The following is a 25,177-nucleotide window of genomic DNA, read 5'->3' as shown; positions in this document are numbered from 1 at the left end:
ACAAGAGGGATAGTTGGAAGGCGGAGACGCCATTTTGGTCCATGTTGTAAACGTCGGAGAAGCGAAGCCACGTTCTTTTTTAAGGTCACAGAAGACATTTTTATCTTTTTGTTTTGTTTATAGCATTAAATATAACACAAAAAATGACTAAAGCTTAGCAGGTTAAGTGTTTATGTTGAGCTGAACGTGTTTGCCAATGCCATTGACAGCTGGTCGGCAGGTGCCGCACGGCGGAAGTAACGTTAGTCAAATTAACGTTAACGGTTTTAAAATGCCGCACAGGCAAATGTAGTACCATAGTAGCTAGATGTCTGTGCAATATTATTTGTAGAATGTTTTTATTTACTACATATTCCTTCCCAGAATATCGTTAACCATTGTGCCGCAAAATGTCCCAATGGTTGGGTCACTTAGTACTTTATTTTGGAAGTCCAGTCACCGGAAGTATTATTTATCGCTTAACTGTGGTTACACATCAGCTGTAGCTACGTTACATGCGAGAGGAATACTGACCTAATTAACTGTGCAGGGGATAACAACAACAACGACGAAACATCATAGCGACCGAAGTGAATGCCATTTTACTTGTAACTGTAAGTCATTGTACACTCTTCTGTCTTTAATGGTGTCGTGCCAATTATCATTGAAAACGCTCAGGAAGATCCGTGATCCTGTACGGTGTGTAGCTAGTGAAAGAGAGATGCCAGCAGCTCAAGGTGCCTTAAACAGAGGCGATCCCGGGATTATACAGGTGAAATACCTGTCTCAGTGCTTGCACGTCTGCAACGTTATGTCTTGTAAGAACGAAACGAAGATCAGTTAACGTTACTAAATACGAAGTGTCATATTGACTCAAGCGTCCATCGTTTGTAATGGTGTGATAGTGCAGTGGACTGCGCAGGCTGTATATAGGCCTTTTATTAAATTATCTGACAGCTTAAGACATTTTTGATTTGAGTAAACTCTGACTGTTGCTTTCAGGTTGGTAAAATACATAATTCACCAGCCCACCATTTTGGATGAAGTCTCAGAGATATTATCTCAGCAGTGGGTTTACTCATGCATGTCGTTTGACTGAAGCCCTTCATTCATGCAGTCAATCATACACTTATTTGCACTTTAATCAGTCAGTTAATCCCTACTCTGCAAGAACCAATCGTTTCTATGCTAAACTAACAATTATTTTCATGATTGATTTTTCTTTGTTATATTGTTTTCAATTCATCACTTGCTTGCTAAAGTACAAGTTATAAATCCGACACAGGCCACCAGAGCTATACATTTTTAATATGAAAATGGTAGACATTGAGGTCTTTTGTCTTTGTGAGGCTTTAACAAGCAAATGTTTGGTAGATGGCGTTTATATTGATCTGTAAATCAATTTGTTTTCAATTCAATTCAATTTTATTTATAGTATCAAATCATAACAGAGTTATCTCGAGATACTTTACAGATAGAGTAGGTCTAGACCACACTCTATAATTTACAATTTACAAAGCCCCAACAATTACAGTAATTCCCTCAAGAGCAAGCATTATAAATGGCTATTGCGACAGTGGCGAGGAAAAACTCCCTCTTGGGAAGAAACCTCGGCAGACCCAGACTCTTGGTAGGCGGTGTCTGACGGGGCCGGTTGGGGGTGTGAAGGCGATAATAGTCGCATTGAAAATAATGGAACAGTGACTTTGAAGGTAGTCGTTGTAGTTCATGTCACAGCAGGACGTTGCGGGATGAAACGTGGCGCTGCAGAGCATGGATGGGTGTAGCAGACGCAGCAGGACGCGGCCGGGCGTTGAAGGGAATCGCAGAAGAAGAAACATAAGGACTCCGGGAAGCAAAATTACGAATCCCACTATGGCCACGCCAAGACCCGCCCTACGAAGCTGCTCGATTGGTTGGGGTTAGGCATTTCACCTCGGGTGGTTAAGGTTAGGTTAGGGTTAGGGGATTGGTCAGGGGATAGGACCTATACATGTAAGCATGGACGCCTGGCCAATAGTAGTGTGTGAACGCTATTGAAGGGCGGGTCTTGGCGTGGCCATAGTGGGATTCGTAATATCGCCTCCGGGAAGTAAACTCCCCAGAGCTAGGTTAGTAACAAGCAGTTCTGGGACAGGATGCATACAAAAGGAAACAAATGAAAACATTGATGAGAGGCTGTGCTGACCTGCCCCCCTCAATTCACACTATATTATTGATTATATGATCAATAAATCTGATGACTACGAAGAGAAGCAGTTGGGCCGGGTTAGGCGGACGCTGCAACTCCTCACTCCACCATAGACTCATATCTAACCTAACTATAAGCTTTATCAAAGAGGAGAGTTTTCAGTTTACTCTTAAATGAGGCGATGGTGTCTGCCCCCCAAACCCAGACTGGGTTTTCCGTTCAGTTAAGTCTTTATTTTCATGCCTGGGGAATTTGACTTGTAGCATAATGAAAAACAAACTCATCCATCAGTAAACAGAATGAAAACAATCAGTAAAAAATAGTAACATCCAATAGCAGTAAAAGCAATAAGTGACCGCAATAACGGAAAGGATCGGGGAAAACCAAGAAGTAAGAACATCTTAAAAGTTAAGAAAAGGCATACAAATGTGAATGTCTATTGCCAACACTGCATACTGTTTATGATATTCCTGCAAAACAAAACAATACAAAGAATCCGAAAAGGTGACTAAAATGAATACAATTATGATGCAAAAACTATGTAAGTACAAGGAGATTTTTATGAGAAGTTAGAGACTAGTAGTGTGTGTACTTTTTTATACGGTCCAAGGTTTTCAACTCAGTTGTAAGTGGCCTTATTGTGTAATCAATCTTTTTTTAACCTCCTATAAATGGATGTCTGTCACTTGCATAGCATCCATTTAAATATTATCCAAGGATTAGAATAGTTGTTGCTGTAAGGATGTTTTCTGTAGTTCTCACAGCAAAATTATTATTATTTGGTTGATTTATTTCAAAGACTGTGCCTGGGAGAAAACTAATAACAACTTAATTTTCCTTCCCTGTAGCAGCTAGAAGAAACTGTATGTGGGCTTTGGTACCATTACAGAGAAAGCTCCACCAACCTGTCTATGTAGAAGCTAATACAGAGCTGACAAGTGTGCTATTGACTGCTGCAACTGAGAGAGAGGAAGAGGAGGAGGAAGAAACAGCCAGAGAGAGAAAGAGAGAGAGCGAGAGAGAACTTATAAGTCGGTTTTTGGTCACAGAGATCATTGTTTTTCAGAAGCTTCTCAAGGGAAAAGTAGGCTAGGTATTGAAATGTCGCTAATGGCTGAGCTGTCATCAGCCAAGGTGACTGAGTGCAGTAGTGCACTACTGGTGTGGCACACACTCAAAGTCACCACCGGCCATTAGGCATTTGAGCAGTAAAAAGGCAAATCTACAATGTTGTAGATTGAGGAGGAAAAACGTGACTGGATCCCTCACATTTTTTGTCTGGATTATTTTTACCTGGCGCTTTCTTTCTTTACTCTGATTTGGTGGCTGATTTGGAGAGAGAACCAAGCGCAGGACGACTGACTGTTTGTGGATTTGGGATTTACTGACTGTTGATTATAGCACAGAAGGAAGCTGCTGGGGCTCAAGCATTCATGTGCAGGAATGCAGATTCACATATGGATGCAGACCATACAGGTTTGTGTCAACAGTTCATGTTGTGTGTGTCTGTGTGAGAGCTTGTGATCTTTGCCTGGTGATCACAACTTTGTTTTGGTTTTAAAACAGCATCTTTGTAAAGTGTATTACAGCAACATTAAACTTTTAACATATAATACAGTTGTAACGTGTTTATCATAGACAAAAATGTCTGCAATCATAAAATAACAATCTTAACTAGTTATATGCTATCTTGACATTTTTACAAAGTAGTAACTCTGAAAAGAGTATCACTATCTGCATGTCTTTAAAAATTGTCAAAAAGGAATAACAGCATTATTTCCGACCATATAGTTATATAGTGTCTAGCTAACATCTACACACTGTCTGCACAGCAGATGCTTGTGAAAGTTGCACAATTCATTGCTATATTGCCCCATAATAGTCTCCTGGTGAGACGTTGGGGTGGAAGAGGCTTCTCACGTCTTGAACACAGTGTCCCAGGATTTGTACTGTTCACTTCCCCTTTTCTTCCCATTCTGCTGAAAGAACTTGCAAAAAGTGAAAAAAGTGCAGTATGGTTCTTTTACTCAGACTCAAACTCCATGCATTCCTCATCAAATCATAAGTCAGACTTCCTGAAGTTTTACTTTACTTAAAAGAATTTACTTTTGTACCCCAAGACAAAAGATTCATATAAGCAATACATATTGTTTAACCATTCTCATGAAAGCAGTACAGCAATCTGCATCTTGCTCCTTTTTTGTGACTCATTCAGCAAGTTAATTATTCATCAGCATGAATTTATTGTCATCACTAATTACGTTGGAATGAGAAACTTCCTCATCACACTTCCTGTAGGAAAAGACATTAAGCATTAGGAAGTTACCTCAGGGGCCTGGATGGCCTGTGACTGTGTCAGGCCATGTGTGACATTTTTTTACAGTTAATTCATTGGATGAATTAGCCTTTTATATTCTATACTTATGTCCCTAAGAACTTAGGAGAGGGGTAGAAATGTTTATTTTTTGTATACAGCAGTCCTCCAAAGTGTAGTATTCCCAGATATTAACCACTACTCATTTTAACGGTTGTTATGAACATACAGGCTGGGTAATAGGTGGCAATACTAGAAGACTTAACACCATAACAGACAGATTGCATTTTTTATATTGTTGCATAATGTGTTAAGATATGCATTCAGCTAATTAAGGACTAAACACCTGTCATAGAAGTAAATATTCTTACCTTTTTTTATTTCCTTTATCAATTTGGTGTTGCTTTAACTAATAGTGAAAAGGAGGGAGCTCACAGGATGGTGAGTCATGTTATACCACTACCACTAAACTGAATTATCATTTTTTTCCCTTCTTCTTCCGTTTTTGATGATATAGTGTTTGTCATTACCATCTTTTAATGTTCAGATCCAATATGGTACATACACGTTTTTGTAAAGGGAAGTTAATTTAAGTAACAATACTAGTCTTTGCTCTCCCCAAATCCTGTTTTTTCCACTTATGCAACATTAGCAAATTAAGGGCTGTGGTCTCTCAGTCAGAACTGGAGATGCTCATCTATGCATTCACTTCCTCCCGTATTGACTATTGCAATTCACTCTTCTCCTCGCTCAACAAATCTGTCCTTCACTGCCTGCAATCCATTCAAAATGCTGCTGCTAGGCTACTTACTAGATCAAACAGGCGCACCCATATCACCCCTCTACTCTGCTCCCTTCACTGGCTTCCTGTAACTTACAGGGTCCAATTCAAAATTCTCACAATAACCTATAGGGCACTACATGGTCAGGCCCCTGCTTATCTTGCCGGCATAATTCACCTACACACCCCCTCCCGGTCTCTCAGGTCTATCAACCAAAATCTGCTATCCACGCCACACACTCGTCTGTCACACCCAGACTCTGGAATCCTTTGCCAACCAGCATTAGTTTTGCTGAGAATGTGGACTGTTTTAAGGGACAAGTGAAGACTCACTTGTTCAGGCTAGTTTTTGGGTAACCTCTGTCTTTTATTTATTGATAAATGTAGCTGTTGTATTTTTACTTTATTGTATTCTTAGACTATTTTCCTATTATGTTTTTTTTGTCTATGCACATTGTAAAGCATACATTTTACTTACTTTCTTACTTTAGAATATCTCCAGTTGAGGGGTTTGAATTTTATTTGCATAAACATTGTTATCAAGTTAATGTGTTATAGTTTGTTTAAATTATTTTGTGTTCAGTGAATTCAATTCCACAAAGGCCTATTTGTTCACATGTTTGTTCATACCGATATGAATGATATTGAAGGATCCACATGTTAAATGTTTTTCTCTTTTTTCTTGCACTCTGTAGTGTATTGTGTGAGCAGCTGAGCCTTTTGAAGGCCCCAGAGACTGCCATGTTGGATCTCTTCCTCAGAGTGCTGGTGTTGACCTGCCTTCACCCGTCACCTCACAGCACTTGGCTGCCAACCTAACCCTCTTTCTTCCCGCATCTTTTTCTTCCACCACCTGGCTGGGAGAAAGGTAAATAGGGCGTGGTTGCAGGTTGTAGTAGTAGGTATGCTTCATTACATTTGTGCAGGTATTGAAATAAACCATCTGTACATTCAGTTGGTTAATTGGATTGACAGATGTTATTTCTATAAGGAGGGCAAGGCAGACCAGACTGTAATGGTTGATGAAATGAAAAATAACCTTCAAGTTACATTTCTTCTTCTGCAGTCTCAGTATGACAGTGAAGGCTTTTTTTAAACTAATGTTCTCAGTATACCTTTAGTACTTTTATATTTAGGGTGGCATGGTGGCTCAGTGGATAGCACTGTGGCCTCACAGCAAGAAGGTTTCTGGGTTTGAATCCCTTTCTGTGTGGAGTTTGCATATTCTCCCCATGTCTGCGTGAGTTTCCTCTAGGTGCTTTGGTTTCCCCCACCATCAAAAACGTGTAGATTAGGTTCTCCAGTCAGTGCCCTTGATCAAGGCACTGGCTCAGGTCTGGAGTTGGTCCCACTGCTCCCCTGAGGGATGGGTTAAAATGCAGATAATGAATTTCACTACATTAAAGTATAGTACCCTTACCTTACTTTCTTCTAAAATGATTTTTATATGAGGTATTAATGAATACATTTAATAACAATTTGTCAGGATCCCAGCATGGGTTCTTGTACACCATGCAAGGTTAAAGGAATAGTTCAACACTATTGTAAATACACCTATATGCTTTGTTGCTGAGATTAGAAGATTGACACCACTCATGTTTGTATGGTAAATATAAGGGTACAGCCAGCAGCCAGTTAGTTTAGCGTAGCTCAACGACTGGAAACAGTGGGAAACAACTATTCCTTTTAATGTTTTGTTGTAGTGGTAATATTAAAGCACACTAACTTAGTTCTATTTCCTTTTCCTAGGTCCTTGTTCCTTGTGGAAAATGTCCTGTGCACACCACAAGCTGCTCACCTGGAGCTTACCTCACCTCCTCCTACCGCTGACCTACCTCTTGGTCTTGGCTTCTCCCGCAGGTAAAACAAACCATCACCCTGAACTCGATAGGCAAAGCCACCTGTGTTGACACAGTAATGATAAGGAAAACTCGCATCTGTGCCTCATCTTGGCAACGATCTGCACCGTAAAGTCACACACCTCTGATTACTCAGGGTGGGTCTTCATCCTTCTTAGATCTTATTATGATACTTGGATGGTTTTAGGTTGCTAGTTGGTGTTAACTATCCTTGTAATCAGAGGTAGAGAGATAGAGGACTGTTGGCACCCCTACTGTGTGTGAATGTGTGCCTTCTTTCTGATGCCACTCCACTCAGTGGGTTACAATGTGGAACAGGACAATAGGGGCTCTGTGAGTGGACATTGTGTGTGTTTGTGTGTGTGTGTGTGTTGAGGGGTGGGGGACAGAAGCAGAGTGGACAAGGGGTGGGATGACTAAACCGAGGCCAAAGGGTCCTTTCTCAAACAAACTATAGTGCTTTTGTGTGTGTGGTAAGACCTGTTTTTCCAAACTTGAGTTACACTGATGTCCCATAACGTCAACCTTAGCCTTCTTGTTGCCATGGTAGCAATAGTTACGGGTATAGCACTGTCTGAGCCCCAATAACTGTTTATGGCCTTGTCATCAGCAGGATAAGCTCTCAACTGACTTACCTTGCACTCAGCTCAATCTTATCCTAAAATATCTAAAAATAGTGTTTCTACCGGTGTTTATAGAACACCAGTGTCAAAAGTGCCTATATGGAAATGTATAAGATTTTAATAAATCCAAACCCCTTTTTTTACCCAAGTTATTGCTAATGCCAACATTTCCTACTGCTGCTTTTTCACATTAAAAGCATTCAACTGGTGAAACACAGGGTTGTTTTGATTGTGAGGCAGTCAAAGGAAACTTGGTGTATTCATCACTAATGTAAGCGCTGACAGCAATCACTCATCCAAAATGCGTCTAGAAATGAAGACATGGGCATTTTAGAAATCTTTGTCAGTATTAACTAGCCTGATGCATGTAAACATAAAATGAACTTCAGATTTTCTTGATGCACTGTAAAGCAAGGGATTATACATAATGTTCATTAAGTCTAGTAGAACTTGTGCTGTATTCATTTACAGCATTTTTCCAAATGTAGTGGACAAAAGGGGCTACTAATAAATGACACGACTGATCATTACTTGTTTGTGTATCTGCATACAAACTATGGATTTTATCTGCTTTCGTCGACCATTTAGAACTGCAAGACAAAAATAAAAGTGTTAAATTCTTTTTCATCTGCAGTTTTCTTAATTCACAGAGTGACTCAGCAGTTTTCCTTTTTCCTGGACTGTTATTCAGCTAGTTTGGCTTCTCTGTCTGTGTGAACATTAATTTAATTAGTGGTGAAATATAACCTCCCTTTTCTCCCTGTTGTTCCTCAGTGGGCCTCATTAACCAGTATCTTTAAAAGAATTTAAAAGACCATACTGCTTTGTAAAATAATGAAAATAATTATTACAAAGTACATAAATGATATCAATGTTATTGTAATTTAAATCCTATAATATTATTGCAATGTAGTTGTGAAGAAAATGAAATAATCAATTATTTAGCACACACATGTCAGCACTCAAATATGCGTAAGAGTGCTCTTGAGGGTGCGTAGATTGTGTTATTACCTAAGAACAAATCCCAAATAAGAAAACATGAATGAATGATATGAGTCTAATATTGTCTGACTCATTGGGTGGTGTTCGTGCATTCTGCATACTGTGCTTTGGGTTTTAATCAGTGTCTTGTTTTGTCATGGAAAAGCCTCACTTCCTCTCTTTGCTGCTAACTTGGCTGACTGCTCAAATTGCGGCTGCATGTCGGCTTTTCTGAGAAATGTTCAGTCAAAGCCTAATCTGTGAAAAGTCTCACTGTGGGTTTCACTTTGCCCCTTTGCTTTCGGCAATGCCAAGAGTACCCAACAATGCCCTGATTGATATAAACAAGTGGAAATCTTGAAAAGCCTGGGAAGCGCTGCCCGGTGGCGGATCCATGATGTCGCCTTTGGCAGATCCTTTTGATCAAACTACACGCTACACAAACCCCTTTGTAAAATTTCTCTGCCAGGAAACCAGTTAATAACCTTCACCAGTTATCCTCCCTTTCACCCCTATTTCATTAACAAACTTCCATCCTTTTCTTTTAACTATGGCCATGTTGCAAAAGGTAAATCATCTCTCCCATTGGATTGTAGTTTTTTAACATCAGTACAGTACATCATTGCTTTCTCTTTCCTTCTGTCCCCATCCAGGTGTGTCAGCAAATCTCTGCCGGGTGACTGGGGGGGTACTGGGGATTCACTGGAGCAGCATCGTCAGCATGGGTTGGCACTCTCTGGCAAAAGGGAGAGGCGGGGCAACATGTTGGGAGTCTTGCTGCTTGATTCCCAGCTGCAACGCCGTGTGGAGCCTCGGCGGGCAATGTGTGCTTCTCAGCTGCTCGCAGAATAGGGGCTGCCCCATCACCACCCTGCCCCAGCCCCACCAGGAGTCCCTCGGCCTCCTTCAGCTGCTCTCAAAGGTATAGAGAGCAGCTGAAACAACAACTAGACTTATTTAATGACCACATTTTTATTGATTAGGCTTTTTCCAGATGGTTGTGTCATTGATTAGGGTAACAGTAAAAAAAAATTAAGCTTAAAAACTGCATTTTTGCTATTTGGAAGATTCATTATCTGTTCAGAAGTTTTGAGCAGAACATGAGCATATTGTCTCACAATCCAAGCTAGGGATGCGCATGATCGATGCTTACCTTATTAACTGGATCGTGTATCAGCCAGATTCAAACGATCAACATAAATAAATACAGTTGGTGTCATCATAAAAATCATTGTTTCTGCTTTTAGTTACCTTCATTGTGTGTGTGTGTGTGTGTGTGTGTGTGTGTGTGTGTGTGTGTGTGTGTGTGTGTGTGTGTGTGTGTGTGTGTGTGTGTGTGTGTGTGTGTGTGTGTGTGTGTGTGTGTGTGTGTGTGTGTGTGTGTGTGTGTGTGTGTTATTTTTCTAAAGTATTTTTCTTTTCTGTAACTTTAAGAGTCCTGTTGTCACAGCAAGACGTAGAAGAGCTCGTCGGGCACAGCATGCAGGAACGCCACACACAGAACAGCTTACCAGCATGGTAAGTTCACAGAAAATTGGCTATTTTTGAAACTTTATATTGATCTTTGCATTGTTTGCCTGTAGCAGATACTGTTAGCAAGTCTTACATAAAAAGAATGCCAATGAGTTATATGCAATGAGATACACAGAATTTAATTTGAGTAAAAAGAGAGCGCTGAAACTGGATCAGGAATTTGTATCCTTCAAAACTATAGTCTTTAACTGTTTCTGCAGGAAAGTCCCAAACCAAAAACAACTCGCCCAACTCCAACAGTACCCAGCACTATCACACTTCTTCAAACAACCCAAAAGAACCTTAGCCAGTTAGACAATGGGAGTGCAGACATCGCTCCTGCTCCATCACAGCAGAACTCAACGGACAACGTTGATACTGCCGCGTCTTCCAATAGCAGTGATGTCAGCACACCCACAGCTGCAACTGCTACCGTCACAACTCCAACACAGGCTGGTAAGGAAGCTAATGTTTGCTGCAGTTGGTGTCAGCGATCACCTATTTTCAGCTCGTTCATGTGTCTTGTCTTCATTTATTAATTATGAACTACTAAATAATGTAGCAGCACTGTGGTTTTGCAGGCGTCACGCTACTCTCAGGTCCTTTCTTTACTAAGATTGGTTAATACATCGTTGTCCTTTTAAGTTTGCATTTTTCTGTCACACACCCACAATTTGCAATGGATCCTTTACTGTGCAGTCTTTGTCTTTGCTGGAGCTGATGTTTGAGAAAATGAAGATGTACTTTGCCCACATACTATATGGCAGACTGGACTGCTCCGATGTTATTTTTCCCAAAGAAGGGAACATGTGCTTTGGGTGTGAAGCCAAATAAGTAAACAATAGTAATGTGCTGAGATAGGCTGGGCTTCTACAAACAGGAATAACTTGTATGATCCGTTTGTCCTCCCTGAGAGACAATACCGCCATTCAACTGGTATTCATTCAAAAATGGCAACAGAAAAAACATTTCATGTTATTACTGATAAAATAGTTTTAGCTCTTTTAACTAACAATACTGTTACTAGAGCAAACAATAGCCAGATGAGCTAAACATAGAAGGTCAGTTGCACAACAAGAGCCTGTGATTCTGAAAGGATACCTCTCAAATTCATAGTTTGATTAAAATGTACACATCATGATCAGTTTACTAGTCGTGTTGAGAAGTACTCAACCTGTGAGAACAGTTGCATAACATTTCCTGTGGCTCTGAAGTGAGTTTTGTCAAGTCTGAGAAAATAACCCTGATGATGTCATTAGGGTTGTTTTTTTATTTCATCAATTTGGGCTTGGAGACTAGAGCATTTTTAACAGAAAAGCTGTGTTACGAATTGGGCTGTGGAATGGGTGACATACTGTTGGTGTTTACAATGAAGGAGGGTCTAGTGAATAGAAACTGTCGAGTTGCATTTTGCGAAATGTCAGATCAAGGATTCTTTGGCGCTTGATCCATACTATGGACTACAATTCAGGATATTTCAACCTCTGCTGCATAATTTTTTTGTTTTGAAGATGCACAACAGTTAAATGGAATATACCACATAAGGATGTGCTGAAGGACTGTATTACATCTTGCTGTAAATACACGTGCACATAATTGCTTTTTTATAATTTCTCCTACCTGTCTAACAAGGTAGAATATGATATTCAAATGCATATGTGTAAATTTGGTAACTAAGAGCAACGCAGGAAAATAACGTGGTCTCTGTCCCACTTGTACATACATTTTAAATTTATTCACCCAATAGAAGTGTTGAATACTCCACTCTCAGACCAGTTCCTGTCTTTTGGTTGCCATGCTGCACTTTTGGCATCATCTCTGATCCTCCTGTTGTTTTCCACGACAGTGAGGGAGCTGGTGGTGTCTGCAGGAGAGAGTGTGGAGGTCACGTTGCCCCGCAACAAGGTTGAGCTCAACGCCTTCGTGGTCCCACCGCCCCCACCAGGTAAAACTAGGGAAATATTAGATAAACTGTTGAAATTCATTACCTGGAAACTTGTTACACACTGTTATTAAATCATGTCATTTCAGCGGTTTTCTGCAGAATTGTCATTAATATGTAGCAGACTGTTATTCGACATGGAGGTTGAGTTTCTAATGCCTTTTCAGTGTATAAATGGTACAGAGATATCAAAACCTTCCTTCTGGAAATATCTGGAAAATTTATTTTTACTTGAATGTATTCTCATTGCAGACCGTCATTTAGCATGTTGTGATATTTTTGGTGTTCAGTAATAGGCTGATGAAGCACAACCTGCCTGACAGTTGCATTCCTGAGTCACCATCAGCATACTGTTTATTAAACTTGCTGAATAGTGGCCGGGTTGGATCAGCGGGTAGAGCAGGCGCACATAAACGTAGAGGTTTATGCCTCGACGCAGAGGTCCAGGGTTGGAATCCGACCTGTGACGATTTCCTGCATGTCTTCCGCCCCTCTCTCTCCCCTTTCTCACCTAGCTGTCCTGTCAATTAAAGGCGGAAAAGCCCAAAAATAAATCTTTAAAAAAAACTTGCTGAATACTTGCCAGAGAATTTCAAATCAGGACTGGAAGAAGCTTATACAGTTACCAAGAGTGAATACACGTCATCACTTTGTTAATCTCTTGATCCCTCCTCGACATGCTCTAATGATCCCAGAATCTCTCATCTGGAAATGATCCTTATCTGATAGATTTGAATTAAATGCATGAGCAGGTTTGGTTTCATTTTGCTACTTCTTTACAGAGACAACCTATGCATTTGACTGGCGTCTGATAACTCATCCCAAAGATTACAGTGGACAGATGGAAGGGCAGCACAGCATGACACTTAAACTCAGCCAGGTACAGATCCTAGCCCTCATATTCATGTTCTGCTAAAAATAAAACATGCAGCTGGAGCTCTTTTGAATGTATAAACAGACAATTCCAGTAGTGTGTAGATTGTCTCAGAAAGATAATGTCCTCATTCTGCTTGCTTGACTTGCTCTCTCTCTCTCTCTCTCTCTCTCTCTCTCTCTCTCTCTCTCTCTCTCTCTCTCTCTCTCTCTCTCTCTCAGCTGACTGTGGGCCTGTATGAGTTTGAGGTGACGGTGAAGGGGGAGGGGGCTCATGGAGAAGGTTACGTCAATGTCACAGTCAAACCAGGTGAGGATGACCATGTGAAATCTCATTCATGTTGTGGTGATCTTAGAAGTTTTTTGCAGGGGTGACGGTTTATGTGGCCCCTTTCGAAATGGAAATGTGCAGCCTGATATTGAAGGCGTGTAATATTCCACATGCTAATTCTAATTAAGCTAATGGCTCTTCTGCTGCAGTAGGTCTTTAGAAGGTCATGTCTAATTTTAGTTTGATGGTGTCCTCTTTCCTAACCGTCATTGTAGATAATGTAAATTATCAGGAATCAGTCCACAGTTTTGCCTCGTGTTGACTAAATAAACTTGGATGTTATTGCTGCAAGAGAAGCTGCTTTCCCCCCACACACAGTTGTATTTGTGACTTTTGCCAAGGTAGCCACTGACTTGTGCATACTGCCTCAGTCACAAACAGCTGATGCACAGCTCCAGTAAGTGAGCTAATTTCTTGTTTTCCACCTGATAGAGCCACGGGTAAACAAGCATCCTGTTGCCGTAGTTTCCCCAAAGTTCCAAGAGATCTCCTTGCCAACCAGCTCTACAGTCATAGACGGCAGCCGTGAGTGTCCCACATGACGCACACACATACACAAACATATTCAACATCAGCTAAAGAGAGAGACTTTGTACATAAAATACGTTACCTTTTCCTCTCATGCTATTAAATGTATTTTACTGCCCATTTTCCCCTGTGCCCCTCCTTCCTTCCTTCCTCCTCCTTACAGAGAGCACAGATGATGACAAGGTGGTGGCGTGGCACTGGGAAGAGGTTAAAGGTCCCCTGAGGGAGGAGAAGGTCTCTGCCGACACCGCCGTCCTCACCCTCACCAACCTGGTGCCTGGGAACTACACATTTAGGTAAAGATGGTCTACAACCATGACATTGTTAATTTTGAGAGGTCCCAATGTTTCATATGTATTTTTAGATAAATATGTTGCAAATATCCTAATCAAGAATTTACAAAGAGAAATAAATAGAAATAATAACAAAATAAAAAGATAACCTGTTAAAGCCTGTTTTCTCCAATGTCTATCATAAGTATAACATTAAAATCAGATGAATGGCGGGCTTAAAGTTACTAAAATTCTTACTACATGTAAATCAAACATATGTTTTTTTTGGTTCTAAGGTGAAATTATTTTGAGTTTGCCATTAAAATGATGTATTTAACCTGATAAAAAAACCTTTCTCAGTTTGACAGTGACAGACTCCGATAGAGCCACAAACTCAACACAGGCCACCCTCACAGTCAACAAAGCCAAGGACTATCGGCCTGTGGCCAATGCTGGCCCTAACCAGGTCTGAAGTATTTTCTATCGTCATCGTTCTGTTCTTTATTGCACCAAACCAGTGCACTCCTGGTAATAGGTGGCTGGTCTTTTGTCTAACTTCATCCAGGTCATCCAGTTGCCACGCAACTCCATCACTCTGTACGGCAACCAAAGCACCGACGACCATGATTCCCTGTCCTATGAGTGGTCCCTCAGCCCTGAGAGCAAAGACAAGGTGGTGGAGATGCAGGTGAGGACATATAATAAATTGTCATGTTTCAGTTTATTTTTCCTAGGCTAAGAGAATCATGGTTAACATTGGCATCCTTTTGCTCATTGTTAGGGCGTAAGGACACCGATCTTGCAGCTGTCGGATATGCAAGAGGGAGACTACACCTTCCAGCTGACTGTTACAGACTCGGCTGGCCAACAGGAAACCGCCCAGGTCACCGTCATTGTGCAGCCAGGTAAGCAGCTGGAGGGCAAAGGGCTTCTGTTTATGCCACCTCAGCACTTTTGAATTGCGTCTTCAGTAAAAAGTTGAGAGGAATATTTAGTTAATCAGCTGCTGAGGGCATTAATTACAGTTCCTTACAACTGTCACTCTTTAGAAGTCTCACTCTCGCTTTTTTGATAGTCATTAACTTGAGTTTGTTAAGCCTGTTTGTTCAGCTGTGTGCACTTATGCCGACAGACTAGAATTAAACCCTTATCTTGATATTTCAGGTCCTCCTCCACTGTATTCAATATGCCCTGTGTCTTGTTTGCCCCTACTCTATATATGCAAATATATACATGAAGTGTGAAGAGTATACTGAGCAGCAGTACATAATGTAGCTGCATTTATACTTGGCCTATATGTGTGAAGCTGATATCACTACTTCAGCTGCTTTTAGTAAATTCTAATTGCTAAACCTTTAATAGCATTTTGACTCAGTTAATGGGAGGTGTACGTGGGTGCACATGCACATTCAACCTGATAAGCACCTTGTGTAAACTGTAGAATGCAAACACGCACTGGCACGATAGCCCGGTAGAGTTTGAACAGGAGCTGCTATGTGAACACACATGTCAACCATTTGAGAACCAGTGAGTGATGATATCTGAAAATAAGGGCAGTGTGTTGTTAGTCAGAGTCTGTAATTTGGGGTATTTCAGAGCAGCGCTGCTGTTCTTTGATAATACACTTTGACCGTTATGTATCAGGTTGTCCTTTTTATATTCTAGTAGGGGTGTTTATGAAATTGTTCTTTCCTTCTCAGTCTTTCATTTTTTGAATATATCACAATCACTTTTCTTTCTCGCCTCTGATTGAAATATTGGTACATCTGTCAAACCATTCATTTTTCAGACTCTGATTTGGATAAAAGCTGGAGAAATGATGCGAATTGACCCAATTTAAGTGCAGTATTTCATAGTTTGAAAGGGCTTTAATGCTGCACTATTGATTCCATTTTGATGATAGTTGAAGGATGATGTGTTTTTTTACTTTGCATTGGTTGTGAAAGAAATGTTTCATGCGGTTTTCACTGAAGCTCAGAGGACTTGACACCAGACACTTTTGACAGCCATTAGCCCACTTTATTTTCAATTTTCATGTAGGTTGTAAAATTGAGATGTATTTTTAGTTTACTTACCCTTGTGTCACTCTCACTCTCCATCCTCCAGAAAACAATAAGCCACCAGTAGCAGATGCAGGACCAGAGAAAGAACTGACGCTGCCTGTTGATCGAACCACTCTGGATGGCAGTAAGAGCAGTGATGATCAGAAGATAGCCACCTACCACTGGAAACAAACCAAGTGAGTCAGACATCTGTGCATGCAGTTTGTATTTGCTGCAGTCTCCAAGGTAATGCAATAACTGAAAGATAGTTAGATATAAGCTTCATTGCAAATACAGTATAATACAGTTTAATTCAAATGTAGAAATGAATTGGTTTAAAACCAAACTCTGTTACAACATATTTTTCAGTGTCATCAAGGTTCATCTATCCATCTACAGTAAATTATCTTTCACACTCTGTCTTTCGGCCCGTCTGTCCCTCCACCAGGGGTCCTGATGGTGTAAAGATTGAAAATGCAGATGGTGCTGTTGCCACGGTGACAGGTCTTGAGGTTGGCATGTATGAGTTTACGCTGACCGTAACGGATGATAGGAAGCTGCAGAGTATCGACACTGTCACGGTCATCGTCAGAGAAGGTGTGTGTGTGTGTGTGTGTGTGTGTGTGTGTGTGTGTGTGTGTGTGTGTGTGTGTGTGTGTGTGTGTGTGTGTGTGTGTGTGTGTGTGTGTGTGTGTGTGTGTGTGTGTGTGTGTGTGTGTGTGTGTGTGTGTGTGTGTGTGTGTGTGTGTGTGTGTGTGTGTGTGTGTGTGTGTGTGTGTACTAGCCTAATCCCTGAGTTTGGAGTCACACACATAATTCATGTTATAATAATCCCATCATTGTGTTAAATTCTAAATTCAGTGTCATTTATAATGGTTTTCCACCAGAACTGGACCAGCCTCCTGTGGCTCATGTTGTGTCGAGTCCACCCATCACTCTGCCTGTCAGAACCTGCACGCTAGATGGATCTCACTCCACTGATGACAAAGGTGGAGTCAGCTACCTGTGGACAAGAGATGATAGCAGCCCTGCCGCTGGGGTGAGACTGGCCATGGACTGAATAATACAAATGATTGTTGAATAATACAAATGATCTGATGTAGTTTATAATAATTCATGGTGGACAGAATATAAAACTATAAAAACTGTAAACGACATCAGACACCCACTGTATTAGAAAATAACAAAAACCTAATAAAGATTTTAACCATAGACTGTAAAAGATTTGAACACTTCTTTATTTGTTCCAATAGGATGTACTGAACAACTCTGACCACCAGGCGGTGCTGTTTCTGGGAAACCTGGTGGAGGGGAAGTATGGCTTCATCCTGACTGTAACTGACAGTAAGGGACAGACCAGCACTGACAGAGGCACAGTGGAGGTCAAACCAGGTGATTTAAACAGACTGACAAAACTGTTGTTTTATTACTCTCTCTATGTCATTGTGTTTGCTCTATCCCCATGCCACATACTGAACATTTTGTCAGGGTCGTTGAAGGCTATTTTCAGGAAAAGTGGGTACATCAAAAGTTCAATTAATGCATTTTTATCATGTAACACCTCCTGAGATTTATTGGATTTTAATTTTGCCTTCAAACAAGTCTTTGCATGCAAATCGTGTCCACGCAGCAAGAGACTCAACAACCAACAGCATAAGGTTGAGCAGGTCAATGTGTAGCATAAGGTGCACAGACACAAACAGCCACTAATCCACCACTTGGTGCCCTGGCCTCTTTCCCAGATTGCAGAGTGTCAGATGGGTTCTGTCTCATTTTTGTCTTCTTGTTACTTTTTCTTTCCCATTACACCTCCTCTCTACTAAACAACCCCCCCACCCATGTCTCTTCAGTGCTTTATTCTCCTTTCTCACCTTTTTTAAAACTCTCTGTTTATCAGACGTATGGAAGCGTGACCTGGTGGAGTTGGTGCTGGAGGTCTCTGTATCCCAGGTCTCCCACCGTCAGCGAGACATGCTGCTGCGCCAGGTTGGGGTTTTACTGGGCGTGCTCGACAGCGACATCATTGTGCGAGAGATCAGTGCGTTTAATGAGCACAGGTGAGTCGTTCCGCACCTTTTTTTTGACTTTTGATTGTCTGTCTGAAATCCTTTTGAATTTGTACTTTTACATCTATTGCATGTCTGAATGTTTTTTCATATTTTCGTCAAGCTCACATTCTTTTATTATAACCCCAACCTAACTTTTCAAGTGTAAACCTGGTAATGAAACATAAACATAACCATGTAAAATGCTAGAATGAGGTTTTCTTGATTTGGCTCAAATGGTGACTATGACTATATAAGTAAACATTCTTCTAAGTAAATAAGCAACTTCTTCCTCCCTCCTCAGTACTCGTTTGGTCTTCCTGGTGTCAGGCGGTCCAGGGCGCCCTCCTCTGTCAGGCCGCAGCGTTGCACTTAGCCTACGCAACAAACTGCGCAAACAGAAAAATGACTTTCTCATCTACAAGGCCCGACGAGTGGATACAGTCAGTAAGTACTTGACAAATATATTTTGTACACTTATTTGTACACTTTATTTGCCACATGATTTTTACTTGCCACAGGCAGGTCACAGCAACAGAGCTGCTTTGACTTCTTGACCTCTCTAACCTAAGATAATGGTCAGATAATGACAGGGAATAGGGTTAGGCTCAGAGGTTAAATTGCTAAGATTTTTGAGCTGTCGCTACAAGTTATATCTTATCCGTCTTGACTCTGTGGCGAAACTTGCATACACTAATTGTAGCTTTATGTTCTATTATATGCATGTGGTATGTTGTTGCTCTTTAGTTCTCTGTCTGTTTTCTGTAAGATTGTTTAATAATCATAATAATACATCGGATTTATATAGCGCTTTTCAAAGTCCTCATCAACACATAACCCTCAAAAAAAGGTTTCGAGGGCCTTTTTGAATGCTGACAGTGAGGGAGCATGTTTGATGTGGTTAGGGAGGGAGTTTCAGAGAGAGGGCCTGAGAACACCAGTTTCGGCTCTTGGTCCTGGAGATTTGCAGGAGGTTGGCATCAGCAGACCAGAGGCTTCTTGAGGAGCTCAGAGAGGTAGGGGGGAGCCAGGTTGTTGAGGGCTTCATGGAGTAGAATCTTGAAGTTTAACCGGGATCCAGCAAGTTGGAAATGGTTCTGGTAGTTATTGGGGGAGTCAAGTACAGAACGAGTCCAAGGTACTGGTACAGGGTTTCATGCTGGCTAACACAGAGGATAGGTCAGATGGAGAGATTTCAATGAATGATGAAAAGGTGCAATCTTTCTGCAGTGGGGGGGTCAGTTTTGCTTCAAAGCTCTGGTTTCATCTACTGTACACTCTGCCGCTGTCCTTCCTCAGTCTGCCAGCTGAACTGCTCCAGTCACGGCGATTGTGACTCATACACACGGCGTTGTGTCTGCCACCCTTTCTGGATGGAGAACTTCATCAGAGCTCAGCTTGGAGATGCAGAGAGCAATTGTGGTGAGATAAGATGAATCTTAATTGAATATTTTAGTTCCATTACTGCATCAAATGTAATATGGCAATTCCTTTTTCCAAACACCACAAAAGACCTCATATGGCTTTAATCTTCTCACATTTTCATGCCCTATGTATTTTATTACAAAGTAATAACATTCTTTTCTTTTGTGTCTAACAAAAATTTTGTTTTCAGAGTGGAGCGTACTCTATGTGACTATAGCGTCATTTATGATTGTGGTTGCTATAGCAACAATTGTCTGGGGAATGGTGTGTTGCTGCAAAAGGTGAGCACAATTTTTTAGATATCAAATATTGTTATTACTTTTACTTAGTTTTTTCCAACTGCTTACACACGTTTTCAAAACTGTCTCCTTTTTTCAAAACTCTACACACAATTCCTAAAACTGCTCACACAAAATGCTAAATGCCTCACATCTCCTTCAAAATCAAACACTGCATTCAAAATACCATGAACACATCTCAAAATGAAGCATTTGCATCAAATGGCAAACACTTTTTTCATAATGGTACATTTTTGTTCTAAATCTAAAGCTCTTTTGTCTTTCATAGGATTATAGCTACATTTACAATGTTCTAGAGGGAAAGTAATCTGCTGAAAGTGGTTGAAAAGTGCACCTGTAAAAAACAATGTAATGTTACAGTGAAACAGAAAATATTGATTGGGCAAAACATTACGTTTGTAAGAGTAGCACCATGTTGTTTACAGTAGCATGACTCAAGAAAACAATAGTACAAACCTATGTAAACCAAAGGAATCATCATTTTTAGAATAAAGAATATGTGTGTGTGTGTGTTTGTGCGTGTGTGTGTTGTGAGTGTTTTTGCATGCTTGTGTGTCAGGGCGAGGGGGGGATATGTGGGGGAGGTGGGGGGCAGAATTGTATGCACTTTGTTCAAAACAAAGTCTGATTGATTTGTAATGCTGAAATAGTCATTAGATAGTTGCATGCAGTATGGACGCCACTATGAAGCTACTCAAGATGGGCTTCTCTCCCTGATCTCATCAGAGATTGCTCTCCTTCTTACTCTTCTTCCCTCCTCCTCCTCCTCGTTGTTATCCCCTGTCTCTTCCTCCTACTCCCCTTGCTCTCTGTCTATTGTTGGCATCCATTGTTCAAAACAGGTAATCTGACCTTTGACCTATGTATAGGCCTATACTAAAGCAATGATTGGTTAGTGTTCAGTTAAGTTTTGTTAGACGCACTGTGCTGAGCATTACACTGCCTGAACCGCAGACTCCAGTACCTGCTCTCACAGCTCTATAATTAGCCAGGGTCTAATCGGAGGTTGGATTTTGAGGCTCATGAAGAATCATGTGTGTAATGTTTTGAAAAAGTGTACATCTTTAACTACCAACTCATGATATTTGGTGTTTTTTCTGTTTATTTCCTGAAAGGCGTAAGAGCAAAGTGCGTAGAAGCAAAAGCAGGTATAAAATGCTAGAAGCTGATGAGCAAGACAGTCTGGAGCTACAACCACCCAGAGCTGGTAAGACACACATACATATACACCATCGCCACCACCATTGTAGTTCACTGTTGCATGTTAGCAGCTGCGAATCCCAGGTGAAATCTCAAAAATGTAAACTGAAATTCACAGAAATCATACAGATCAGTAAGTCACACACAGTTTACTGCTCATACTGCCATTGAGTGATGCTTCATGTTTAAAAAGGATGCTAAAAGCTGGTTGTATTTAGTATTTTAGATAAAATGAAACTACCTGTTTAAATAAAGGACTAAATAAATCATTCTGCTTGGTTCAGGTTTGACACGGCATCATCTTAACATCCTTTTTTTTTTTCTGTTCTCCTTCTCCTCCCCCACCTGGCTCCTACCAGCCCGCATTAAGCCGGTGCCCGCTCCTACCTCCTCAGCCCTCATGCACTCAGACTCTGACCTGGACAGTGATGAAGGGCAGGGCGGGGTCCCGTGGACAGAGCAGGAGCGCGGGCATCTCCTGCGGCCCCAGAACGGCTCCCTAAGGAACGGGCAGGGGCCGGGGAGGGGCAGAAAGCAAAGAGAAGAGCTGCTATAGCAAGAGCGGAGGGGGGAGCTCACTGCTGCCCTCACACACACACGCATACACACACACACACACACCTCCTCCAGCTGTCACACCCTCTCTGTTCCTCACTTCCTGTTTCTCTTTTGTTGTTCTTCAACACAGAAACCTAAAGGAAGGGAAAGAGAGGAAAAACCATGCTGGAAACATGTTGTCCCACTGTCACAGAAAGAAACACCACTGTACTGACATTTCCCTGCTCCCACACTGAGCCACTATGGAGGGAAAACAAGCTACCATTTCGCTGAGAAATAGGGGTGAGCACTGTGTTTTGAATGGTGTAAAAATATAACATAGACCCCTATTATTTAACACAGAGACATAAAGAATGTACTGTTACCCCTCATACTGTTGGCACACGAAGTAGCCTGAGTAATACTTGACTTTCTGGATAAAAAAAACTCAATGACAAACCAGCCACTTGACATGCTCACTCCTTGCCTCTTGTAGACACGCATGTACGCACACAAAGACGTTGTATTCACACAGTTCCAGGTCAACCTGATGCTACCAAACTGCCATGTAAAAACCAATGGTTAACTCTGCTCTAAAGATTTTTGTTAGTGAGTCCACAGTTGAGATGGTGACTCATTGGAAAGAAAAACACAACCAAAACACGAATAACAACAGCAACAGACTCTCCAAATTAAAAAAAAAAAAAAAGTGCATGAAGAGTTCTGGTACAATTTGATACTGGAACGATCGCCTGCATGTTTGTATGTAGGGTGTATGTTTGGATTTTTTATGGCTACTGTGTCAAAAGATGTTTCCTCAGAGCCATTTGTATGTTTTTATTTCTGTTATTGACTTGTGAAGGAGTCACAATGTTATCAGAGGCAGAAGATCTTTTTAAAAAGAAACACCATGCTTATATTCTAAAGGTTTCTCTGGAAGAAGTCGCAGGGACACAGTGGAATACACAACGTTAGCTAGTCTGGTTGACGGAGACAATAACGAGGAGAAGTTGACAACACAAAAAATGGGGTCGCTTCCTCCTTCACCTCAATATTCATTAAGTTAATGACTGCTTGAACCATGAAGACCACTTAGGTTTTTATTGTGTGTGTGTGTACACACACACACACACACACACACACACACACACACACACACACACACACACACACACACACACAATAAAAACATATATATATATATATTACATTACAAACAACCTTCAGGCTGTGATTAGATGTCGATGCACTTTGATTTCATTTCTGTCAAGCTTTGGTTTCATTTTGTCTCTTGTTGGTTGAAAAGGGAGATCTTTAAAGGTTAAAGTTGGAATGGTTCAGCCATAAAAACAACAGACTTGACTGTTTATACAGTTTTTAATTTCTTTAACTTTTTAAAAATGAAAGGAAGGGATAGCAAATGTGAATGCAGCTCATGTCCAGGAGCACCTCAGTAATTGTAACATACCTGTAGGCCTGAAATGAAAAGGATGGTGTAAATTAAATGTGTGGCAAACTGGGACACTTTTTAATCCTTTGAGTTAATTTTGCAGTTTTAGGAAACCATTCTAATCAGTTTGGCCCCTATTAGGGTGAGCATATTTATCCCGGCTTTCCTTTTGACAAATATGCAATTAGTTCAATTTAGGGATTATTAAAATTACTCGAGAAACCCAAGGAAATCTGCATGACAAAATTAGACATTATAACAGGCATCACTGAACTTCCTTTAGGGACGAAAGTTAAGTTGTGTCAAGAATGACCTGAAACTGTTAAAAACAAATGTCTTCCCACAAATAAGATAAGAGGAAGAGGTTAATCTAAAAGGGATGTTTTGCCATAAATACAACAGGAACAGGACAAAAAGGAAGGCCGTAAGAACACAGAAGATCTTTCCATCTATTTCTTCTGTGAATCAGTGGTAGTGATTGCTGTTTCTGCATGGACTGAAAACTTTAACCAAATGACTTTTAACACGCATGTGAAACTGGCCTGTAAGTTCATATTGCATATTGAGTCACTCTTTTTTTTCCTTTCTGTTGAATGTTAAAATGGCTATGTCATTGATTCACTTCAACTTGTTCTCTGTGTGAAATAAGCAATCATTTAAAAAAAGAAAATTCAAAAAAAGTCTTATTTTGTACAGCTCATGCTAATGTGACTTCTGCTGCACTAGTCTGGTCTTAAAGCACGTGGTGCACATCAGGCCAGGGCGGAGATATAAAAAAAACTGGATTTCATTCGTATTTGCTGAATTTATCTGGCCTTCTTTTGCCATCTTGTGTGAGGTGAACTAAAATCAAAGTGCACCCAAGTGCCAACTCTGTGAAATGTCATTTGAAAATAATGACATATTCTTACCATGTTTTTTGCACATCGTAGATAATGGCTTTCAGAGTAATTGCCAAGATTTACATTGATTCACTCTCATTTCAAGGATAATTCTACACCTATTTGACAATACAAAATTCAGCATTACTTGTTACACGTGATACATTTTCCAGTCACTTTTGAGATTTATAGAAGAAAGGAAATTGACCTCGACTCTGACAGAGTCCACTGTGAAAGCTGACGGAGAAACTTTTAAATGAAGGGAGTTTAATTTAAGATGTTTAAGATAACATTTTAGTAAAGGATTACCCACTTCTTTCCTTCTGTGTGACCAGACCTGATGCAACTGGATTGTCTGTAAATTAAAATAAATGTTTCAGTTTGTTCCTGAGTTTTCAGACAGATGTGTACTTTTTTTCTTGCTATTTCTCTGATGAAAGCCTCTGTTTAATGAGTATTCACTTCTGACCTGTAATTCACCACAAATGGTTTTGCCCATTTCTTCCTATTTTCCATTTTAAGATTCAAGATTTGTTTGTCCCAAGGGAGATTTGTCTTGGACAAAAAGCTGCCACATAAAAATACATATAATACAGTACGTACATGGACAGACACAAGACATAAGCACATACAATACAGTGTGCAACACAAGTGCAAACAAAGTGAGTGTCCTTTCTATCCCTTTCAGCATACATGGGCCAAAGAAAATACAATGTGATGTGACAGAAAGATTAAAATGTGTATATTTTGCTGTGAATTTCATGTTTTAGGACTTCACCAAAGGTTTTTGTAATGTTTGATATAGCCTAGTCAAGAACAGTAGATATATAGGAAGTTACAGTGGAAGCCTGACACATGCAATATTAGCATTTGCATATTAGAGTATTTCTTTCACTATCGATGTAAATTATGACTTGTCACCTGGACTGTATAGGATGATGCTTTGTTTGTTATTGCACCTCAATGCTTGTGCACCATCTTCAATATGTCATGCCAAATGCATCATTCTTGTACCGTAAGGGCATTATTTGTTATTGTATTATATTTTAAAGGTAGTGTACTATACAACCAAACACCCACCTTACTTGGATGCACATTACACACTGACTATT

General features: G+C 40.5%; 1 protein-coding gene across 9 annotated transcripts; it reads left to right on the top strand.

Moving 5' to 3' along the window:
* The first annotated feature begins 2 nt into the window (after positions 1–2).
* Positions 3–24,456, top strand: kiaa0319l (KIAA0319-like ortholog). Of its 9 annotated transcripts, none has more exons than XM_028596957.1 (25): positions 13–84; positions 3,019–3,646; positions 5,961–6,133; positions 7,015–7,125; positions 9,382–9,650; positions 10,163–10,246; positions 10,462–10,696; positions 12,087–12,185; positions 12,965–13,062; positions 13,278–13,365; positions 13,819–13,911; positions 14,078–14,210; positions 14,547–14,652; positions 14,752–14,874; positions 14,968–15,091; positions 16,293–16,425; positions 16,677–16,825; positions 17,116–17,267; positions 17,482–17,620; positions 18,126–18,285; positions 18,578–18,720; positions 19,573–19,695; positions 19,889–19,979; positions 21,113–21,204; positions 21,557–24,456. In XM_028596957.1, the coding sequence occupies exons 4-25, from the start codon at positions 7,035–7,037 to the stop codon at positions 21,751–21,753; spliced, it is 2,922 nt and encodes a 973-aa protein (XP_028452758.1). In that variant the 5' UTR covers positions 13–84; positions 3,019–3,646; positions 5,961–6,133; positions 7,015–7,034; the 3' UTR covers positions 21,754–24,456. The 9 variants fall into 9 exon arrangements, with proteins under 9 accessions (XP_028452763.1, XP_028452758.1, XP_028452759.1 ...); XM_028596958.1 differs by having other exon boundaries at positions 31–84; positions 3,022–3,646; XM_028596961.1 differs by lacking the exon at positions 13–84 and adding an exon at positions 101–593 and having other exon boundaries at positions 3,512–3,646.
* Positions 24,457–25,177: the final 721 nt, after the last annotated feature.

The sequence above is a fragment of the Perca flavescens genome, chromosome 14 (assembly GCF_004354835.1).
Source record: "Perca flavescens isolate YP-PL-M2 chromosome 14, PFLA_1.0, whole genome shotgun sequence".
Lineage (NCBI taxonomy): Eukaryota > Metazoa > Chordata > Actinopteri > Perciformes > Percidae > Perca > Perca flavescens.
Note: the sequence above shows the minus strand (reverse complement) of the source record. Positions and strands in the feature narration are given on the sequence as shown.